Genomic DNA, 24,376 nt, shown 5'->3' on the forward strand with positions numbered 1-24,376 from the left:
TCTTCCAACATGAAGTTAAAACAGATCATGGACAAGCTGTTGAAGATCCAACAAGAGACCAATTTCCAAGTGAAGCATTGCTTCAGAGAATGTAATCAAGTTGCAGACAGTTTAGCAAAACTAGCCTCCGGCTCGGCCCAAAACTGTACTGTACACTCTTACTCAGAACTACCTAGAACTCTAAAGGCCCCTTCCAATTAGATAAGATGCAATTGCCTAGCATTAGATCTAAGTTTGACAAAGCTAACTTTTGTGTTAGTTAGCTACTTAGTTTTCCAGAAGTTGGTTGCCCTTGTTTGGCCTCTTCTGGAGCTTTTGTGGTGACATGATCACCAAATAATGTGTTGTAATGGAGGTTAGGCCTAGCCCCCCTCCTTGTACCTTTTTTGCTGCTAATACAACATTGCCCAGAGAAAGACTGGGTAACTTACTTAAAAAAAAAAAAAGTAACAAACATAAAATAAAAGATTGTTTTAGTTTTTTGTTTGCACCAAATAGACTTTTGTTGTTGTTGTTGCAGAATACAATATCGTATGGTTATAAGTTGGCACCAAATAGCCTTTTGGACACTGCAAGAGTCAAACGAAGAAGTCATGTAATCACACAGGTGTTGGCGCAATGGGCCAATTTGTCAAGAGTGGAGGCCACATGGGAAGATTATTCATTTCTAAAGTCTCAGCTTCCTAACTTCGACCAGTGAACTGAAAGAGAACAAGGGTTTTGTCTGAAGAGGAATGAAATGTCACGATTGTAAATGTGACTTGGGCCAGTGAGAGAAGTGGGTCGGGCTCTTTATTCCAATTCAGCTTAGTATGTATAGTTGGCCCCTTATCCTTAGGCCTTCTATTTCCTTGCATTGTTTTATTTCATAAATGGCATTACGCCATTTGTCCCTAGAATAGTACAAGCCGTTATCCAGCTGTAGTAGTCAATTGCCTTTATATTCTCTCTGATTGTAATCATTGGGATCTATCTATGAAATTGAAATCACCTTCTCTTATTTATTTTTTCTGTAATTTACTTGTTTAGTAGCTTTAGTGCTACATTTTTTATACTTTAACTTCCACCCACGGAATCACGGGACTATACTCAACCATCTATATAGTTTGGACCGCTTTTAATCTTGGAAGTACTCCCCACAGCTTGGGCTCACCCTCGAACTTCTTCATTGTTTTTGCGCGGGTTGTGCTTCTTTTGGGGTGGTCTTTAATTTTTGTCCCTTAAATTGGTGATCTTTAATTTTTGACCTTCGCCTAATACCTCGAGATTTTGGGTTTGAATCCTAGCTCAGTAAAAAAAAAAAAAATCGCAAAGCAGATGTTTGGATACGCAAGACAGAATTTTGCCTTTAAAACTCTGTCTTAAGGCAGAGTTACCTTAAGGTAGAGTTTGCTAAGCAGACTTTGCAAACTCGGCCTTAAAGTAGAGTTTTGCAGGCAAACTATGCCCGATGGGGTAGAGTTTGTAGGCAATCTCTGCTTATTGATTTTTTTTTTTTTAATTTTCACTTGAGTAAGGGTTCGAACCCGGAATCCTGAAATTTTAAGCGAAGGATAAACGTTAAAATACTTTCATTTTGATGGACAAAAATTAAAGACCACCCCAAAATAAGGGCATTACTGCCAATTGCCCGAACTTCTTTACGGGCCACGAGAAGAAATTATTTGATTTGTGTCACTTCTACTAAGTATAAAGTGGGCAAATTAATTAACCTCAGTATTAATAATATATAGAGACGTTTTCATAGACCCTGATCCTTGTGTTATTATACCAAGCTTGTGGAAGGAAATCCACGTATGAATATTATTACAATGACAAAATGACACTTCACTTAGTCATATAGTACTCTACTTTTTATTAATTATATATAAGAGAAAAGTGCAGAGGAAAGAAAAAAGAATCATATTAAGTCTATGAATGAAACAATTGTAAGTAATAGCTTTGACTAAAAAGGATCGAAAGACCATTCTCTACGACAATAATATGTCTACTTCTCATTTTACATGACATTATATCTTCATTATTTGGCTATAGAAAGAATGATATTGTTATATTCGAAAACAGTTTCAGCTTAAGTTTTCTATTTTATTATTGATGCCATGTTTTTCTAATTAATCATAAAATTCTCATGATATACATTAAGATCACAAATATTAAAAATATTTGTTTAAATTCTGGATCCAATTAAAGCGTCATATGAATTGATCGAAAGTAGCAAGTAGTTCCATCTCTAGTAGTACTATATATTTGATTGCCGCCAGACCCACCATCATAGCAGTCTGTTTGAAGAATAATAAGAGTATCTATTTTTGTTCGAATTTAGAAAGCATGCTGTTGCCTCATTAATCTGACGTAATCTTGGTGGACTCTATCCGTGCTGGCAGGCTCAGTTAAGACTCTTGTGACTGAAGGATCGTATTTTTGGGTGAAATAAGAATCTTTGAATTCAAACATGCATTAATTAATTGGTCTGTTGAGGATAAGGAAGCATTTCCATCATAGTACACGTACCATAGATTTGCATACCATTATGAATGATCCTAGTTAGCAAGCTATAGAGTTATTCAAGTTGTTCTTGTTTTGTGTATCTACGAATGAGAATGAATCACAATATATATGCTTAATTTCTGAAATCCAAAAGCGCTGCTGAGTGCTGATCACTTCATGTTTAACATATTAGTGTGTGCGAATAAAACTCCACATTAATAGCTGAAAAGAAAAAAATAAAGAATAAAACTATATATAAAGTGTACAATACTTTTAATGTCTTGCGAACTTGGTTCAAAACAGATAATTTCACACAAATATTACTACAACACTATACCCCAGAAACTGGTCTTATCTAGCAAGTTTCATAGTTCATACTATACCTATTGAACTTTTAAAATTATGAATACCAGATTTGATATTTATTAAAAAAATTGTAATTTTTATAATATAAAAGTATATACTATCCGATGTGTGGAAAAATGTTGGGTTGGATGTAAACCCTCTCTATTTCCGGGTCTCTTTCCACTCGTGAGGGAATAAAGGCATTAATTGGGATTCAGAGCGGTAAATGCGGTTGACCGAACCTTTATGACCTTATCACTACCACTCCCAAACAAATTCCTAAATTCCTTAAACATAATAGGTGGAGCAATAATATAAGGTTAGACTGAAAAGCGTCAAGTCTTGAACCAAACACAAAAATTCAAAGAGGACCACATCCAAGTCAAGATATATACCTCTACAAGACATACATGTATAAATTAAATGTGAAGCCACCGTCCGTCTATCCATCCATACCAAAGTTTCATAAACAACAATTACGTCCAGTGAAGTTCCACAAGTGTGCTCGGAAAAGATGCAGACCTTACCATAACAGAGTTTCATGACTTATAATAGTCACGTACAAGAATATTGCCGTAATTTAAGAAAGTTGGAGTCAATAATATATAAATTCACAATGGCCATGCATGTTTCTCAAGTTACAAGATCGTAATATCTTAAAATTCCTTTGTCTAGTAAATAGGAATATAAACATTGTAAAAGAACAGTAAAACGTTCAAAATGGAGTGGTACTTCTCGTCTGCATCTTCCATCTATATATCTCGCTCTTTTTAATTTATGAAAAGTTCCACTCATCTCTTCTTTCCAAGTCAAAAAGCAAAGACACGATATACAAATGATTCATGTTGACCCCTTTTTAATTCTTCCAAAACATTTCTTTATGCTCACGTCTGCTACTAGCAGTAGCACTGAAAAACGTACACAAATTCAACGTAGCATGACATTCCACTCTTTTTATGCAACCTTTTCTCCAAACTTTTGAATTTCCAACCCTCCTCCCTCCACTATCCCCCCCCCCCCCCCCCCCCCCCCCCCAAAAAAAAAAAAAAAAAAAAAAACCCAACCAAACCAAACCAATTAAAATGATAAAGAAGAGAATTTTTAATCTTTATAGAAAGGACTAGCTTTCCCTGGCCAGCTCTTTCTATGTATATAAGTTATATATAGTCCCCCAGTGTTTAGCTAATTGGAACATCCATAACAGTTTTTGACAATGGATATATCAGTGGAGATGAGGAAAGGACCATGGAGTTCGGATGAAGACTCTAAACTCATCCATTACATCTCCCTACTTGGACAGGGACGCTGGGATTCTCTCGCTCACTTTGCCGGTATATCTCTGCAATTACTACTTTCAACTTTCTTTCTTCATCTCATCCAAAGCTTAAGCTATTACAGAGAATACGTTTAATGACTTAACTGCACTATATAATCTCAACACGCCTCCTTATAATCTCAACACGCCTCCTTATGTTTAGCCTATACACCTTTTTTTTTTTAAATAATCATACATGTGGCTCTTTTTTAATATCGCTTTATGGGTGGCGGTGAGATTGAACTCAAAACTACCTCTGCCCGCTGAACCACATACAGTGTGTGATCTTCTCATTTAAAAAATTAAAACAGTTAAAAAGAGCACATGTTGTAATTACTTAACTATATTATATTTCAACACGTACAAATATTCATGCACCGTAACAGTTACTAACAAGTGAATCAAACCCAAATATTATGCGTAATGAACTTTCCTAAGTAGTAGTTCCTAGTACAAACTATAAAAAATGGAACCAAAAACTAACTCATGAGGAGGATTGTCCAAGTAGACCAATTAAGTTCCCCATCCCTAGCCGATGCAAGAGAACTCAACACAAAACGTGCATTTCCTACATATTGCATGCAAATGCTTATAGTTGCGTATAAAAGAGATACTATAGGAGTACGAATCGTCATTTATTTTCCTTTAGTATTATACAGTACGTATTAACTATTTATACAGGGTTGAAGCGTACAGGTAAGAGCTGCAGGTTGAGATGGTTGAATTATTTGCGACCTAGTTTACGACGAGGAAAACTTACTCCTCAAGAGCAGCTTCTTATTTTACTGCTTCATTTCCGCTTTGGAAATCGGTGAGCATATATACATGCATCCTTCTTCCTCTCTTTGCCTTTTGTTAGTATTTTCTCGAATTATTGGTGAGTATATCCGCTTAACATTTATTTATTTTATATAAAGATGGGCAAAGATTGCAGAGAACTTGCCAGGAAGAAGTGATAACGATGTTAAAAATTACTGGAGAACTAAAGTACAAAAGCATGCAAAAAAGCTGCATTGCGACGTCAATAGCCAGCAATTTGGAGACTTCCTTCTATATCAATGGCTGCCCTATCTGGCTGAACAAATACGTGCCCCATCATCATCTCACGAACATGATGATAATATTTGGGACACTGAAGTAAATACTCCGAATATTGTTCAAACTAAGATTAATGGATCCACAGGCATGACATGTCCAAATGTTGTCTCATCAACGGATTCCTTCGAAGCAGAAGTCACAGTACCATTGATAGATGATAATATTTGGAACATGTCTAGCTTTGAAGATGGAATTATTTCTGATTTTTCAAGCTCAGATATGCTGCTTTATGAGGATCAGTATTATCCGGAAAGTGCAACATCAGAACTATTTCCAGATGAAACGATATGTTTGGATGATATGGACCTTTGGCTCTTTCCTTAGAGGTGTGTAACATGATGCTAGGGGCGGATCTATAAGCGGCCTGGTTATGATTTCACGTGAACTCAGTAGCTTTTGTCTAAATTATGTATATATATTAAGAATTTACTAAATATCTATAAATATTTGACTCTGAACCCAGTTATTATTATAAATCGTTGTAGACTTCTAGTAACACATAAATTTTTAAATTATGCATCGGCCTCTGATTGATGCTATTTAATTTAGTGATGTAGCTGATTAGTGATGCTCTTTCACCTACATATCTATATCTGTCATATGCACCGTTGCGTCAACTTTTTCCCATCCATGTAGGAGTATACAACACAAACGCTATGTCTATGATACAACTCCCTCTGTTTCAATTTTATGTGACACTTTAAAGTTATTATTTGGCAAGTCTTCAAAGCTAACATGAATTAGATCAGCTTGATTTTTTAAATTTAATATTTTTATATTTAAAACTATACGAAACGTACTATAAAATGTATTTTTTTTCATGTTGACATGATTAAAAAAATATATTTTAAAATGTTGATCAAAGTCGAAATGGGGGAGTAATTATTATTAGAATCAACAAGCGATTGAGATATGTCACGATCAAGGGTGCATTATTTTTCTTTAAACCCCGCAAATTTGATGTATTAATTATTACCTGGAAACCATATGATTACCAGTTTACCACCTGTGTGTAAGGAATGTGAATGCATATTATCCTATTACATATTCTGTGGGAAATATTAACTAAAAGAAATTTTAAAATAACGTTACATTCATCAGAATATAATTGTGATGTAGCCTGATTAAATAGTACTACAAGAATTTTGATGTACTGCAAAGATTATTATATCACGAAACCTTATTAACAAGTCAATAAAAGAAATTTCTTGGTCTTTTGAGAATTTTAAGTTATTCTAGAAAATAACCGACCAATTCAGAATTTTCTAGTGTATAATATTGGTCAAAGAAAAAAAGTTTGAACAATAGCTGTATGTGTCAATGCTTGCTTTCTAAATTAATTACTATTTGTGTGTAAGTTTTGTGTATTGACATTGTATAAATTATTTATATCATCGGTTAAAATTGATCTACATTAGCAAATGTATGAAATAACAACTCTCTTCACATCAAACTTGACATATGAAACTGAAAAATAGAATAACAACCCACTGTAATACTAATGGTACAAATTATTAATAATAACTTTAAGTTCCAACTGTATTATACTAGATTGACTATTTAGAAAAATAAAGCTCTGTCTGAGTTCTCTTACCTCAATATCATGGATCTGATCATAGTTTGCTTGAACAGTTTGTTCTCTTTCTTCTCTTTTTTCCCTTGAGACATCATCAGCACTAATAATTGATCGTTATTTCGCAACTGTACGTTTATGTTTTGCCAAAGCAAGCAACATGCGGGACGAAGAACGCACCACCATTTCGCAACCATTTCATGTTGAAGTTTCTATCATGTTAACTCTTTTGTTTTTTTTTTTTGTTTTTTGTTTTTGCGGGGATTGCCCTTCATTTGGGCTGGTCTTTAATTTTTGCCCTTCATTTGGGCTGGTCTTTAATTTTTGCCCTTCAAATTGGTGGTCTTTAAGTTTTACCCCTCGCCTAACACCCCAAGGTTGTGGGTTTGAACCCCAGCCCAGTTAAAAAAAAAATCGCTAGGCAAAATTTTTACAAATCTGCGTAGCAAATTCTGCCTTTTGGGCCTCACAGGCAGAAAAGCAGAATTTCTGCCCATGCATATGCAGAAATTCTGCCTGCGCTATGTAAATTCTGCTCGAAGGGCAAAATTTAAAGACCGTCATTTTGAGGGGTAAAAATTAAAGATCATCCCCAGCGAAGGGCAATCCTGCAAATTTCCCGTTAACTCTTAAATGAGCAGGGGTGGGTCAAGGAGGAGGCTTTTTAAAGTCTGTGCTTCAGGCTCCCAAAAATTTGAAGCCCCAATTTTTTTTATTAATAGTGAATTTTATAATTTTATTTAGGCCTCGAAAATATTGAAGTTTGTACCAAAAAAAGTCTTTATAAAAAATAAAGAAAGAAAATTTATGCACTTTTTATAGTAAAATATTTTATAATTTGAATTAAATTACTTACATCTTCATATTAGTAAATAAAATTTTATATAACAATATCTAATAAATTGTATTGCAAATACATGACTAACATCTTATAGTTTAAATTAATCGTTACTAATACAAATAATAGCAATAATATTACTATATGAAGTTAAAGACTTCATGTCTTCTTAAGGATACTACACTATATGAGTAAATAAAAAAAACATCAACCTATTATTAAAAAATGACTTTGGACCACTAATTTTATTGAGCACCTTGTGGATGAGATATTAGTTTGAGATAAAAATTTCTCTCCCCCACCCAAAGCTATAGCTCAGCCTCCTCCAGCCCCCGCATCTCCGGCTTCAGGTCGATTTTCACTAATAAAAGATATTGAGGAGTAAGTAATGAAGCAGAAGACATTGACCGTTGAAAGTTCGAAAGATATTGAGGTTTTATTCCACATTTCGCAAAAATGTGGAGGAAATGAAGGAAGATCAAAGTAGAGCACGTGAAGCAAGAAAATAGAAAGGATATGGTTAAACAACTGTTATCTAACAACTTTAAGGTCTCTAAGTAGTTTTTCTATAGTTTAGTGATTTGAATGAAATTTGTAATTTTGTTTAAAATGAAAGTAAATTAGCTTAGTTTAAATTTTCCTGATATGTAATTTTGTTAATGAGAATGAAAGTTGTAATATGCTTTAAAAAAAAAAAAAAAAAAAAAAAAAAAGATACTTTTTTCCCAATGAGATCATTCCCTATAAGCCAACTCTTTGTTATTTGAATCTCTCTCATTGAATCACGTGAATATGCAGAATAAAACGAACTTATTAGTCTTATTAATTACTCCTATCTCATTTATGTGGCACACTTACCCTTTTAGTCTTATCCTAAAAAAAAATGACACCTTTCTATATTTAGAAACAATTTAATTTTAAACTTTTCATCTTACCCTTAATAAAATGATTATTAACCATACAAATGTCTATGGCTTATTTTAGATCACAAGCTTCAAAATGCGTCCTTTCTTAAATTACCTGTCAAGTCAAACTACCAGACATAAAATGAGATGGAGGGACTATTATTTATTTAAATAATAACTACTCTAGTTCATAAAAGTAAGCAACAAACATAAAATAAAAAGTAATTTGCACTTTTTCCCCCTATTTTGTGCTGGTCTTAACTTTTGCCCCTCAATGCAAAAAAAAAAAAAAAAAAAATTGCAAGACATATGGTCATAATTTCGCATCATAATATCACACAAATTATACCTATTTTTGCCTACCTAGCACTTTTAAACAACTTATGCCCACAGTAAGCATAGGCATAAGTTCGATTCTAAATGGCAAAATTAAAGATCAACCCATTTGAAGGGCAAACCGTGCAATAAAATGTAAAATAAAAAGATGTTTTAGTTTTATTTTCAAAAGTATGATTATAATTTGTTCAGATTATAACTATTTGCACCATAAAATATCATATGGTTATAAGTTTGCACCAAATAAATGCCCGCACTTCGCACCTTTGCTGTTTGCCGCAATTTAAACAAAACAATCAACACCTTTATCGCAAACGGAAACCTCCAAGAAGCTCGGAAGCTCTTCGATCAAAGCCCCAACTTAAGAAACATCGTATCATGGAATTCCCTTATCGCTGGTTACTTCAAACACAACAACATCCGACAAGCCGAACACCTGTTCGACGAAATGCCTCAAAGAGATGTCATTTCCTGGAACACCATGCTCTCCGGATATCGCAACGCTAACAACCCGGAGAAAGTGTATAGATGCTTTCTATGTATGAGAAGATATGGAGACGACAGACCTAATGAGCTCACTTTCGCGGTAGCGATTAGTTCCTTCTTGCATATAGATTTCAAGCATTTGATCCCTCAGCTTCACGGTCTCGTGGTTTGTCTCGGGATAAGTCTCAATGTATTTGTAGGATCAGCATTGATGAGGGGTTATGTTGATTTGGAAGATTACAAAGGTTTAGCTCGAGTTTTTGATGAGATTTTGGACAAAGATGTTACGCCCTGGAATGTGTTGATTTTGGGTTACATGAAATTTGGGTGCACAAGTGAGGCTCAGACGGCTTTTGATATGATGCCTAGGAGAAATTTTTTTACTTGGAGTACTTTAATCAATGGGTACATTGAGAACAAGAAGCTTAATGAAGCTCGGTACATTTTTGATAAGATGAGTGAGAAAGATGTGGTTTCTTGGACAGCAATGATAAGAGGATATGTGCAATATGGAGACTTTATGAAGGCTTTGGAATTGTTTAAGTTGATGTTGAACGAAGGAACTACTCGTCCTAATCATTTTACGTTTTCAACTGTTTTAGATGCCTGTGCAGGCCACTCTGCTGTTCTCGTGGGTAATCAAGTTCACACGTGCATCTTGAAGTCGGGTTTCCCTCTTGATGTCGTTTTGTTAACCTCCCTTGTTGACATGTACGCAAAATGTGGAGACATTGAAGTTGCTTTCTGCATTTTTGAGTCCATTGATAGAAGGAATTTGGTAGCTTGGAATTCGATCATTGGAGGTTATGCGAGACACGGGCTTGCAGAGAGGGCAATTCAGGAGTTTGAGAGGATGGTGAAGAGTGGTATCAGGCCCGATGAAATTACTTTTATTAATTTGGTATATGCATGTGGTCACGGTGGATTAGTCGAGGAAGGTGAGAGAATTTTCAATTCGATGGTAACAGATTACGGATTGAAAGCAGAAATGGAACACTATGCATGTATGGTGGACTTGTATGGAAAGGCAGGTCAGCTTGAGAAAGCAGAAAAATTGATCGAGGGGATGCCTTTTAAGCCTGATGTGGTTGTATGGGGGGCATTATTGGGAGCCTGTGGCATGCATTCATGTATAGAGCTCGGAGAGATTGCAGCAAATGGAATCTACACATTGGAGAACGACAATCCTGCAGTATACTCGGTGCTATCTAAAATCTATGGTGACAAAGGAGTGTGCACTGACATAACTGGTTTGGATAAGTTGATGAAGAAATGGCGTGCTACGAAGCAGAAGGCTGGTAGTTGGATTGAATGATCACCTTCTTCCATAAACTGAAATGTCTGTCTACAATGAGGCAACCAGCTTTCAACACAACGCTTTCATTAAGCAATTATTAATGTCCCATGCTGGCTATCTGAAGCAAATGATCAGAAAATATTGAGCTCCTCATATATTCTGGTCCGGCCAGCTGGAGAGTTCAATTTTGCTCTAAATTATAACTCCTAATTGCTGACTGGTCGAATTCATCATGTGTATTAAGTCCTGTTGGAGACGCAAAACAAAAAGAAGAGGCGGATGGGTGTGTTTAAAGAGAATGTGCTCAGTGAATCGAGATTGTGTTGTGAGCTTCCATATCTGCTGAGATACTTCAAGGTGCTATTTATTCAATCTCTTTACACTCTCCACGGCCTTTTTTACCTTTGTATTTCAGCCCAAATCAATTCCATGATTTTGCACATAGGAATATCTCAAGATGCTAACAAAACAATCTTGCAACTTTACAGAACTCTATAATTTCGTGCAACTTCACTTTGATCTCACAATTGTAAGTGTTCGCATTCTCATTTTTTCTTTGGGAATTATAACGTTCGTACTGAGGTAAGTTACGACAATATCTTGATGTTTTAGAATCATAGCTGCTGCAAGAACACAATGAAGAGCTCAATAATGGGTAGACGAAAGAACAAAGAGATCATTGGAAGGAAGCAAGATACTGGATGTACTTTTTTAGAAGAAAGAAAAAGGTCATAGATGAATGAACAAAGAAAACTATGTCTGCTAAATCACTAAGTGGAATAATGTCCTGTATATAAATTAATTTTTCACACAATAAATTAAAGAGATCGACAATGACCAAGCTCTCACTAAGACCAAAATGGCTACACAACGTGAAATTATATCATAAACTCCACGCTTCTAAAAGCATCTGCTACCTTAATCTTCCCAAAGAATTTGAGAAGTTGAATCTTCTTAATGAATTTTAAAAAAGGAAAAAAGAAAAGAAAAAGAAGATAAAGTAATATTGCTTGAATTTCTTTTCTTTTCTTGTTTTTGGGTGTCAACCTTTACAAACAAATGATCAAGATTATGCATGATTGACTCCCCTAGTCACTATTAGAAGGTGACAACACATTTACCATAACTTGCATGACCCTAACTCTCATTTCTAAAGCTAAAATGTAATCAGCCGTCTCTCTGAACAGCCCTTCCAAGTCAAAATCATCAGAGTCTGGAATCAACTTCTTGAGTACCCTAACCTTCCTTCCAATCTCATTCTCGGACCTTCTAGAACCTTCTACGCGTACCCTTCTCTTCATTAGAATGCTTTTGCACCTTTTGCCTTTGATATGCCTTCCCTTCACGACGTTATAAGTCATGACCCTTTGTCTCCTTGTACTGCGTTGGCTTCCTAAAAAGGGATCGCTTAAATCGCAGTTTCCCTTGTTAGGAGTATGAGAGAATATACCCATGACAGCAAAATCAAGAACAGAAAGCAATTGTACACAAAACAAGGAATTGTGGTACGTCGATACTCTAGCTCTTTTGACAATATTTTGAGAAGGGAATGGGTGCTTATTGTTTTTATAGTAGAAGCAAATTGTGTGGCTATACAAGTTGGTAAACCATTAGGCCAATTATAGGATAATGCTAAATATTTTAAGGCCGCAAAGTTGATGGAAACGAGGCATCATCATCATCACCATGTAGACAATGATGTCTTCCAAAAGAATGGGGATCAAATAAATCAATGAATCAAAGGAAGCCAAGTGTACACTAAATTGTGGTGGTGACTTATAGGAATGCATGTTCTCCAGCTAATAAGTGCACATGAAGCCACATGATTCTCTTCACCGCCCCAACCATATATATGGCTTAATTGAAACCTAAAAACCACCACATTTGTCATATAGGCCCCTATTACAGCACACACGCATGCATGATTTCAATGAAAACACCCTGGATTATTCCTTTGCGACTTTCCAAATTCAATGCATGCCTAATGTAAACCGGAACGAAGCTACAGTATTAGGTACAGATTTGAACGTATTCAACTATCTTTGCTTAAATTTTGTATTTATATTAAAAATTCAATAAATGTACAAAGATTTAATTGCGTATTTAGTAATTAAAATGAGCTACGAGTTCATAAACAAGTTTAGAATCCATAATCTTTAAATTCTGATTGTGCTTATTAATGTGAATGGGACTATATAACAGCTCAATGAACGTAGCACGCATCACACGTAGTCAACTTTTTGAGGCTGCTAGTAGCTAACTTCATGTTCCCCAACAGGAGGCTCCTTAATTTAAGCAATCTTGTAATCATATTTTGGTGCATTGGTTGGACATTTGTCAAGGTTTGTCTATAAAAAGTGAGAGGTCATAATCCTCCTGTAGGGAATTGGGATAAGGGAATAGGATCACATTGTCTAACGAGCGTTTCTTTTCTTTGTCACATATATATATATATATATATATATATATATATATATATATATATATATATATATATATATATATATATATATATATATATATATATAAAATTAGAAAGACACTTAATCAGATGAATGATTCTTTGTAAATCTGGTTCAAGGAATGCCACGGATGCATATATGGACTTTCTTTGTGTATTAATTAAAATCGAAATGGTAGCATATATTTATATATATATATTGCATGCTTCAACTGCTTGGTTGTTAATTATCACCACCAATCAAGAACATGCATGCACATGAAAATTGTTAAGAGAAGATGGCGGGTTCAAAGAAGTAGGGACTAATTAAGTTACGACTCGGACAAACTCAATAACTTTTGTTTAAAGTTCAAACAAATTCAGTAATTTTTGCGTGGATCTTGTATTTATACTAGAAAATAATGAAACATACATAAATATTTAATTATAAACTTAATAATTAAATGAACTATAAATTTGATCACAAATTCAAAATTCAAAAACTTTAAATTTTAGCTCCGACGCTTAAAAAAATAGTATGAGTAGTCTTGTTATGATGCAAGTGCCATACATAGAAGGAACGGGAGCCCCGCGCTTTTCTAACCCAAAAAAAAAAATAGAATCAAACTAACCCATTAAAAAAAAAAAAGAACCAAACTAGGTTTTACGCACAAAATCTGTGCGTGAAAGGACCAAACTGTAACTTTTTAAGTTTGGTCCTTTCACGCTTTATTTTATTTTTCTTTTTTTAAGCTATCAAAAATTACTTTTTTTTTCATACTTTGGGCAAAGATTAGTTATGTTTCAAAACCCCGAAATATCAATCTTTTATATAGAACTTAATATATTTTTTTGCGTACCATAACGTCGGCTCATTACATGAAGTATACCTAAACGTTTGGATCGTCGTTTTAGGGGTTGTAGAGTGCCCCGAAGTAAGTTTTGTTTAGTTGGAAACTTGTCATCTTTGGAAATCAAACTCAAAATTGAGCTTTTTTCAGTACTTTGACCGAAGATTAGTCACGTTTCAAAACACCGGAATATAAATATTTTATATAGAACTTCATATTTTTTTTAGCGTAAAATAATGTCGGCTCATTACATAAAGTATACATATATGTTTGGATCGTCGTTTTAGAGGTTGTAAAGTGCCTCGAAGTAAGTTTGGAAACTTGTTATCTTTTAAGTTTTTTTTTCATACTTTGACCGAAGATTAGTCACGTTTCAAAACATTGGAATATAAATATTTTATATAGAACTTAATATTTTTTTTAGCGTACAATAATATCGGCTCATTACATCAAGTATACATATGCCTCTTCACTCACGTAAATAAAAAATAAGGACCGGAGCATAGGTGAAAAACTAGTTGTAAATTGTTGAAACTTTAAATGGTCATAACTTTGCGCTCGGTTGTTCGATTTACGCGATTTTTTTTTTTATTCAGGGTATTTTTTCGAGATCTACGCGGACAAACGGCCATAAGGCGGTTTGGCCGAGCCGATTTTCCAAAAAACGTCCGTTATCCCATTCAATTTGAATTTTCCCCCAAATTTGTGCAAAAATTTCATTCTTCTCTAGTAAAATCTAATGATAAAAATCTATTTCGAGATGCTAATCCCGTGGTAATGATGTTTTGAATGTCAATTTCGAGGTTCGAAATTCAATTTATGAAAACAAGTTAGATAGCATTAGTGAACAATATAAAAAATAAAAAGTGTCTAATTTGTAACATTCACCAATTTGGCTTGGTGGTTTAGCCTCTCTTTTTTACTCACTTCTTTTTTATGCCAACAACATGGGATCAAACTTTGGTGAGAGCATTTAATGAGATATATTATACCTTGGTTGAACCTCTCGTATTGGATGAATTATTTTTTAATATAATATTTTATTTCAAAACACTTAAATCAAAATCCTATAAAATATGACACTTAGATCTAAAGATGACAAGTTTCCAAGCAAACAAAACTTAATTCGGGGCACTCTACAACCCCTAAAACGGCGATTCAAACGTTTAGGTATACTTGATATAATGAGCCGACGTTATTGTACGCAAAAAAATATATTATGTTCTATATAAAATATTGATATTTCGGGATTTTGAAACATAACTGATCTTTGCCCAAAGTAAGAAAAAAAAAACGTGATTTTTAATAGCTTAAAAAAAAAAAAAAAAAAAAAAAAAAGATACCCCTTTCACACACAGAATTTGCGCGTGAAAGGACCAAACTTAAAAAGTTACAGTTTGGTCCTTTCACGCACAGATTCTATGCGTGAAACCTAGTTTGATTTTTTTTTTTTTTTAATGGGTTAGTTTGATTCTAATTTTTTTTTTTTTTTTTTTTTTTAAGAAAAGTGCGGGGCTCAAGGAACGGTGTGGGAGGAGTCTATCGTGGCACAATATATAGTCAGAGAATTAGTAAGGTATTGTCATCTCCTTGTCTTTCGTTTGGGACCCAATAACAGCTCTTTTTTGCTTTATATACATCAATTTGCATAGTGCAGCAAGCAAGTTAGGACGCATACAGATACAGCTCCAGTGATTAATTGGATATCCTTTTCCTAGTGTTTTTATTTTCTCTCCCCAAATAGCTGCTAGGATAACAATATGTTCACAGTATAATGAGCTTTTTATACCATCAACGTAATTCAACTATAATAGATCACTTATTATTTACTTTAGGTTATTAATTAATGCGATCAGAGTTATCTGCAGTTACTTTTAAGTAACCTGATTGTTTATCTCATTCTACTGATCTGCAATTACTTTTAAGTAGCCTGATTGTTTATCTTATTACTCCCTCCGTTCCATAATAAGTGTCACGTTAGGAAATCAAGACATAAATTGACTAGTTTTTCCATATCTATCTTTAGACAAAAACTGACAACTTAAAATAACATCTAAATGACGATTGGAAAAACCACATAGTAACTTGGTATTGTAGGATTCCCAATGTTAAAAGGTTTACTACCTGTGCATGCTCTAATCAAGAGAAAAAAGTAATTTATTTTTAGGAGTAATTTAGTAAACTTCACATAGCATTATTGGTTTTTTAATATGCGTGTTTTTAGCTAAGGTGACACTTATTATGGGACGGAGGGAGTATTACATTACAGTGGCAACATTAAGACCAACAAAATGAACTTTATATAGCTCTTCTTTTGAGAATTATTTGCTTTTTAACTGTTACTGATTTTTTCTTCATAGATTTTTATTAAGAGCAATTTTTTGATATTTTGAAAAAAAATGTCCATAGATCAAAACATTTTCTTATAGAAAAGGTCAAGCAGAAAGATAAAAGGAAAAGTCAATCTAAATAGTTTTACCGAAATATGTCACTTGGTAATTTATTAGCTTAACCTTAAGCATATTCATTTGACTTGGTTCTCCATTATACCTTTCAGTTCTCCAGTCTTCATGAAAACTGACTACCCCTTGTGTTTCTTTGACTCTCCATGGAACAGCAATGCTACAATTATTTTTACAGTCCAGAATCCAGATCTTATTCCATTCTTGTGTCTTTTTTCTTTGGTTCAGTGTATTAAGATAAACTCAAGATTATCAGTTTGTTAGGAATAGAATTAGTTATCAATTTGTTAGAAGTAGATTTAGTTTAAGTATTTGAATTAGTTTGAATAATCTATCTAATCTTATCTATAAGATTAGATTAAGTTGTTAGAGTAGTTCCTTAAATCTAGTCAAGGTAGTTGCATTTACTTGTATTTAAGTGAATGTTATCATTAATAAAATTATTCAAGTTTGCTTTCATTCTCATTCTCTTTACAGTGAGCGACCAACATATGAAATAACCTGCTCCAGCTTTCTTTTAAACACAGAATCAGTGCTTTCTTTTACAAGAAACTTCATGAAAAAGAATAGTGAAAGTTTTCTTTTCCATCTAAAAGACGGCCCTTGTAATCCCTTACCATTCCCCTCTGCCCGGTATTCTTTCGGGAAGAGACTGTTGATCAAGATTCGAGCAGGTTATATACCGGTCCAGTGTAAAGTGAAAGTAGAATAGAACATTTCACACCCAACAAAAAGAAATATACATATATACTAATTAATTTACACTGGAATTGAAATGTCATATTCCCCGTCAAATTATTATACAGAAACAACTACAAGGTTAGCTGCTGTAAATTAGAAATTTGACCAAATCTTGTGGCTTTGCCCAAGTGACTTGTATCATCTTGAAGAACAAGCACTTCAAGTGTGCCTGATTCTCTCAACCAGGCAGCTACCACAGCTCCAGTAGATATAAACCTTCCTATATTACACTTGGCTACCTGGAACGGTGCCCCTATGCTGGAGAGCAGGCCTTCAATGGCTCGTTTTAGGGCGCCATCACCTGTAACTTTGCTGTGCTTGCCCCAGCCAGTCAAAATGCTGCAGAGAACAGTTGAAGATTCCATACAAGTATATCACTCTTAGGGGTCATTTGGTAGGTTGTATTAGGTAGAATAATGCCGGTATAAAATTTTAGTACAATGTTTGGTCGCAGATTTAAGTGTAGTACAATTAATATAGGTATTACTTATACACCATATTCAGTAATACTATTTTTATATATAGTAAACCATAGCATTAACAATACAGGATATACATCCTATTTTTCAATACCATTTAGAAATTATGCAATGCAAGTTATTTTTAATACAAAAACCAAAGGAAATAATGTCAATACAACTAATCCCAGCATTAATTGTCTTCGAACCAAATGATCCCTTATAGTTTGTCTGACTCTGAAAAATCTAAGAGGAAATACATACCTCAACATCTTTGGTAGCTCGTGGCCTCCAAACACAATAGACCGTATACTAAGCAACCATGCATGGACCATTGCACATGCAGCCCCTGAAGACATCAAATGCAGATCCAAGCAAGAAGTAGACCATGTATTTTCCCACACTTCTGAACGTTTTCCTTCAAGTACAACCAATTGAGCACCTTCTTTCTGGAAAAAAGACACCAAATATGACTCAGTGGTAATTTATGGCTATGCAAAAGCGATATTAGTCAGTTAACAATAATTAGAGCAAAGATATTAGTCATGACACGATAAATATGATATAATCTTTGTGTGTGCTAGCTAAATTACTTCAACTTCTTTTTCTTAAGCAAACATCTTCGGATGTGGAAAGAACCAGTTCTTATATAATTAGTTACTACTAAAATTTCCTTTAGCATTGTTCATGCTCCTCGAAGCATTTCACAAGTAAATTCAAGAAGTGCAGTACGACACAGCAATTCACATGTGCTTTAGTTAGACACATGAGTTTTGGATTGAGGCGCTCTTTGTACGACAATACTTTTTTAATAGTCACAGAACATTCTAACTGATGAACATTTGAAGGATCACAGTGAATTATCTCCCCACTAAACAAGGATGGCTGCGCCTATTGAAGCAAATATCTAGAGCTATACACCCCACATAAACTGATAACCACTATCTCTCATCTACTAAGGGAAATTTCATTCTTTATCAAAACTAAAATAAAATAGTAAAGAGAAATTTACTCTACGTTATCTACTCTGTAGTAGTTGCTATGCAACTGCCGTTTTACCTGGCCAAAATGCCACAGCATGTCAGTCAAAGCATTGTAAAAGGCAGATGCAGTTGAAGAGTCCATCTGCTTCACCTCATTGAAAAGTGATAGAGCTTGTGCCCAAACACCTTCCCGCTGACCCATGAGAAGTCCATGTGCCACCCCATAAACTTGATTATCAAATAGACGAAGTTCTTCGAGTAAGAGTGAAGCTTCATCAAATGAACTGCATCGGCTGCAATTATATTTGAATCACACACTCAAATAGTGAAATACATTCAGTTTTATCATAACATTTGAATCAATCAAGTGCATTGGGATTCCACAAGGATGTAGAATGTCTTAAGTAGCAATGTTTCTGAGCACTCGGCTCACTAAGACAAAACAAAATGCTACTTATCAAAATTCACTTCCCGGCTATGGTCTTTGTTCTTCAGTCTAACAGAGATCAAATGGACTATGCCTAAGCACGCAACAGATCTTTTAAGCTGTTGGATTTGGAGACGAGGGGGGGGGGGGGGGGGGGGGGGGGGGGGGGCGGTAAGAAGAAATAGTCTTTGTTCTTCAGTCTAACTGGAAGATGTTTTGAAGACGACGTTAACAGCATCCAGAAATTTAAAGGAAGCTGCATTGCTACATTTTATTTTTGGTGCAAAGAAAATAGAAGAAACTGAACAGTTAGTAGATCTTTTAGGTTATTTGTAAGTACTATGGGCTGTTCTTAACAACTTTTTGGAGGTCTCCAACATGTCCTCAATGCTGAGAAATATACTTTACCAGTTTCAACCAAAAAATGCTACTTACCAAAAAATCATATCTTATTTGTCGTCTTTCATGCTCTCACCCACTTCTAATTGTACTAAGGAGATTTATGCCGAATTGACAGTGTAATTCTTTTGATACAACATAACTCTTTGTTCATTCTCCCATAAGCAAATATTTCTCCCATTGCTAAGAAAGGTGTTTGATATGAAGGAAAATATTTTCCTCATTTCCCAGAAGAAATTGTCTCTCTATCCAACAGCCTTTATTTATTTATTTTTCATTTCACAGAGTCTATCAAGAAAAATATAAGCAAAGAAAGTCATTTTTCCCCTTACGATGGAAAATCTGTCTTGGTGTTTGGTGACCAAAAATGACTTATATTCTGGAAAATATTTTCCTCCTTACCAAACACCCTTGATCCAAAGTAACTTTTGAAGTGGAAGAAAAACTCCTCAGATTGGGTATGTTTTTAATGTCGCAGTGGGTCCCCTTCAATGACAGCTTAAACTACTTCCAGGACTTTCCATTGAAATCTTCAAAGCACTTCAGGTAATAAAAGAAATTATAAGAAGTAGTCTCCGAGGACAAAACACTCTCTCTCTCTCCCCCCCCCCCCCCCTCCCCTCTCTCTCCCCGCCTCTCTTATGAACTGCTAAGCAAGGTCATATAAGCTATGGTCTATGGAGCTCTATACATGTTGAATATTCCAGCTTCAAATAAAGTTTCCTTCAATAGAATGAGAAACGTATTTCTGTTTAGGTGGAAGACAGTCAGAAGTTTCTTCTGCTTTATTTTTTTTTAAACGACAGTGGTATCCAACCACCTTGTGCACGCCTTGACTATTCAAGTGGGTACCTGCTACCTTCCACCGGCATAAGTACCGGGTGACTGCCCACTAAAACTTAGGAAAGGTTTATTCTGCTTTATCGTTTTCTTACAAGTAACATAGTAACAATCATAGAAGTCTATATACGCATTTCAGCTGAGAAGAACAAGCATATTGAACATTGATAGGCAGACAAATATTAGCTAATCAGCATTCAGGACAAAGAAAGTCAGACTGGTGCATGCGCATTTCGTATCCTCAGACAGATTCCAGTAGCACTAAGTTTCATGTCCAAGATGATCAAATGCGTCAAGAAATTCCTTAAAAAGAAAATGGACCTAACGACTGCCACATGAAGCTAGTCTTTCCACCCAGACAATATAACAGCCAAACTGCCTTTTAAAAGCTGTAATAGATCATACTGACACTCACATAATGAAAAGACGATGCTTTGAGGAAAGCACAATTCAATGTAAAGAATGGCACTAGTAGGAAAGAAAATTATACCTGCAAGCATTCAGGATTGCTGAAAATGTGACTACATTAGGCTTTATTTGTAATTCATGCATCTTATGGAAAACACCCAAAATACAGAGCAAATCCTGTCTTTCAGCATTAGTTTTTGACTTCTGAGCAGCTAATTGCTCAAAAATCATAATGATGTTATCCTCTTCAGACTTGCTCTCAGAAATAGTGGATACAGTCTTGTCTGATCCACATCCAATGCTTGCTGATTCACCAAAAGCATTAATTATAGAGTTGTATGTGACAACATTAGGTTGTATCCCTTCCTTAGTCATCTCATTTAGCAACAATGAAGAATACTCCACAAGGCCTTTTTTACACAAGGCATCAATAAGTTTGCTATAGAAAACAACATCTGCCTTGAGACCTTGCTTCTTGAATTCCTTATAAACCTCTACCGCTTCCTGATACAAACCACCTTTCAAGTACACACTAATCAATGTGGAATACGTCAATAAGTTAGGTGAAAGTTTTTCAGCTTTCATTTCTGCAAACAACTGTTTAACCTTTGTATACATTCCCTGTTTCCCAAACCCATCCAAAAGAGCATTATAAGTGACAACATCTTTCTTAATTCCCATACTCTCCATCTCCTTGCTAACGTTAAGAGCCTCCTCAAATTTTCCCAGGCTTGCATATATAGCAAGTAAAGTATTGTACGAAACCCTGTCTAATGTTATCCCTGCACACTTCATCTCATTAAATAAACTCAACGCTCTATCTAATCTCCCTGCCTTTGCACACCCACGAATCACAGTACTGTAAGTCACTTGGTTAGGTAAAATATTCTTTGCATGCATCTCAGACATAATATCAAAAGCAACATCTACCTGCCCCCCATTACAAGCTGCATCCAAAAACGTATTATACGTATATATATCCTGATCAATTCCTCTATAAACCATCTCATTAAACAAACCCCTCGCAGTCTCCCACAATCCCGCACCACTACAAACAGCAAGCAGCGAATTAAATGTAATCCTATCCGGTTGAACCCCATTTCTCAACATATCATCAAAAAACTCCGACGCCCTCTTAAAATCAGCACCCCCTTTCCCACAAGCATCGATCAACGCATTATAAGTCACTAAATTAGGCTTCAAGCCCGAATCTTTCATGGTCTCAAACACTCTAATCGCCTCATTACAGTACCCACTCTTTGCGTAAGCACTAATCAACGCAGAATACGCGTAAACAGTATTACCATACCCGTGTTTCACAGCATTTTCAAACACTTTCTCAGCTAAATCAACCTTACCTGATCTACCAAGTATACTAATCATAGAACTAGCTAATTTACCTTGCTCATTACGCTTTCTTTCTCTCCCAACAGCGAATTCAAAACAACGCATAGCAGCTAACCATTCCCCTCGATTCCCAAGCTCACGAAACAAAAAAGTATAATCATCAGACCCACAAAGCTTTGACCCAAAAGTCAACAAAACCTGGTCAAAAACGACGTCGTTTTTGCAAGAACGTACAGCTTCTTGTAAAGCCTCCTCAGCAAATAAAGAATGCCGGGTGTTACCAGAGACCTTGGGCCTACCGAAATGCATCTTGGAAACGAATCGGGTCGAGCGGCGACCCGAGAAATCAGCTGAAAAATCTGATCTTGAGGAAGACAAAGAGAGAAAGGTAGGGTTTTGGGAGGGTGGGTGGGGGTCATTGCGAGGTGGTGGGGGTCGGTTTAGGGTGACTTTTTGGGAAGACCAGTGGCGGTGGTGGTGATTGTTATTGCGGTGGTTGGGGTGGTTGGGGTGGTGGGGGTGGGATTGGGGTAGGGGGTGGTTGTGATAAGGTTTAGAGGTAGTGAGAGCACAGTGGGGTGGGGGAGTAGAGGAGGCCATTGCTGATGAAAAGAGAGATAAAAAAGCAGCTAAGCTTTTAGGAAAGATAGGGTTTTACAAGATTCTAGAGAGAGAAAATAGAGAGAGAGAGAGAGTTGCAGATATTCGGACAGTGTAATCTTTTACTGTGTTTTGACCGCCGGCAGGCCGTACAGATGTTTTCCACTTGTCATCCTACGTGGCATTAAGTATGACTATATATGTAAGGGATAATTCTACTTTTGGTCCCTTAATTATTAATGATTAAGTATATTCAGTCCGTTATATAGGAAATATTTGATATTTAGAATATACTTGGACAGAATGGAAAAGATGCAAAAGCTAAGAGAGAGATGGAAGGCTTACACGACTGAAAGAAAAGAAGGTCGCTCTATGACAACAACTGAAGTAAAAGCAAATAGGCTAGCATATCAATCTCTAATATAGAGTAACAATACAAATTTAATACAATGTACTGATAACTGAATGATTTATAATTTAAAATTTGCGTTAAAATTGTGAAGATTCGAAATGTTTTAGGGATTAAAGTGCACGTATCAATTATTGAAGGTTAAATGTGTTTCACTAGAAATTATAAGGACCAAATTAGAATTTATAGATATTTGATGACTAAAATTGCTAACATCTCGTACTAGTGGGAAGGAGTCCGTGCATATTTATTCATGAATTTAATTTTTTTAAGCTCTGATCATTAAATGATTTTGAAATTTATGATTTAAAATAATATATAAATTTATATGTTATTAAATCATCTTATTAGGAGATAGGAGGTTGTGGAGGGCTCATATTAGGATAGAAGGCTAGTATGTAGTCTCGTTTTCCTGTCGCACTAGTAGGCGTAGCTTTGCTCTACTTTTTATTGCCCTATGTTTCCTGCTTTTATGTGTTGGGTCTTATCTCTCCATGCTGTTTTACCATGACATCTTTGCCCTTGTTTTTTTTCTCATTTTCGCATTACTTTGATTTGTCTGTCGGTAGCTGACTTTTCTCCCTTGTTTTCTTGTTTTCTTTTGAACCGAGGGTCTTTCGGAAACAACCTCCCTACCAAGGTGGGGGTAAGGTCATGCGTACATTTAACCCTCCCCAGACCCCACACTGTGGGATTCAACTGGGTATGTTGTTGTTGTTGTTGTTGTAAATCATCTTATTAGGAGTAAAACGAATAGCCGATAAATATTAGTATTAATATTGGAAAAAATATATTAAGAACAATAACAATATTTATAATCAATGCAGATTTAGCAACATAATATTTTTATCTTTTATTTCACTAAATTGGAAAGCAAATTAAATATGATATATTTAATCTTTTTCACTCAAAATCAGTATAAAAACATAAAAAATAAAAAAAATAAAAACTGTTAATTCAATTGAATTATTGTATCCTTTAATTCTACAGCAATTAAATGCTGTCAGAAATAATCTGGAAAGCTTAATACAAAATTAGTACATACTACTTTAACAAAAAAGTAGACAGAAGTCAAAAGTAAAACAAACGGATGGGGAAATGTCAAATTCAGACATCAACGCGGGACCCGCACGGTGATGGTGTAGAATTTTAAGCCAGCGCTTGGCATTTATACAAGTGGATCCAATTTATAGCAAATCAATGCCCACAAGAACAAGTGATAAGGCATCAAGTACAACATTTTAAGGCATACAGTTCTTGAAGTTTCAAAATTACCCTCAAAAGAATGCCAGGCATGTCAACGAAGTGGTGTGCAGCTCACTCCACAGAGA

At 35.2% G+C, this 24,376-nt stretch overlaps 4 protein-coding genes across 4 annotated transcripts; 2 read left to right on the forward strand and 2 right to left on the reverse strand.

Annotated features, from left to right (window-relative positions):
- Positions 1-4,039: 4,039 nt before the first annotated feature.
- On the forward strand, positions 4,040-5,753 carry LOC132604902 (transcription factor MYB2-like). Its single transcript, XM_060318260.1, has 3 exons — positions 4,040-4,163; positions 4,829-4,958; positions 5,065-5,753. Exons 1-3 carry the CDS (start codon positions 4,046-4,048, stop codon positions 5,567-5,569), a joined length of 753 nt encoding a protein of 250 aa, XP_060174243.1. The 5' UTR covers positions 4,040-4,045; the 3' UTR covers positions 5,570-5,753.
- Positions 5,754-8,660: 2,907 nt separating this feature from the next.
- On the forward strand, positions 8,661-11,361 carry LOC132605549 (pentatricopeptide repeat-containing protein At4g02750-like). The gene is made up of 2 exons (XM_060318674.1): positions 8,661-11,037; positions 11,169-11,361. Exon 1 carries the CDS (start codon positions 9,145-9,147, stop codon positions 10,696-10,698), a length of 1,554 nt encoding a protein of 517 aa, XP_060174657.1. The 5' UTR covers positions 8,661-9,144; the 3' UTR covers positions 10,699-11,037; positions 11,169-11,361.
- A 304-nt stretch (positions 11,362-11,665) lies between these two features.
- Positions 11,666-12,360, reverse strand: LOC132605550 (transcription factor UPBEAT1). Its single transcript, XM_060318675.1, has one exon. It carries the CDS (start codon positions 12,132-12,134, stop codon positions 11,769-11,771), a length of 366 nt encoding a protein of 121 aa, XP_060174658.1. The 5' UTR covers positions 12,135-12,360; the 3' UTR covers positions 11,666-11,768.
- A 4,789-nt stretch (positions 12,361-17,149) lies between these two features.
- LOC132605551 (pentatricopeptide repeat-containing protein GUN1, chloroplastic) lies at positions 17,150-22,789 on the reverse strand. The gene is made up of 4 exons (XM_060318676.1): positions 20,772-22,789; positions 18,692-18,908; positions 17,897-18,081; positions 17,150-17,513 (listed from the first exon to the last, which is right to left on the reverse strand). The coding sequence occupies exons 1-4, from the start codon at positions 22,634-22,636 to the stop codon at positions 17,246-17,248; spliced, it is 2,535 nt and encodes an 844-aa protein (XP_060174659.1). The 5' UTR covers positions 22,637-22,789; the 3' UTR covers positions 17,150-17,245.
- Positions 22,790-24,376: the final 1,587 nt, after the last annotated feature.

This window comes from Lycium barbarum, chromosome 8, assembly GCF_019175385.1.
Source record: "Lycium barbarum isolate Lr01 chromosome 8, ASM1917538v2, whole genome shotgun sequence".
In the NCBI taxonomy this organism is placed as follows: domain Eukaryota; kingdom Viridiplantae; phylum Streptophyta; class Magnoliopsida; order Solanales; family Solanaceae; genus Lycium; species Lycium barbarum.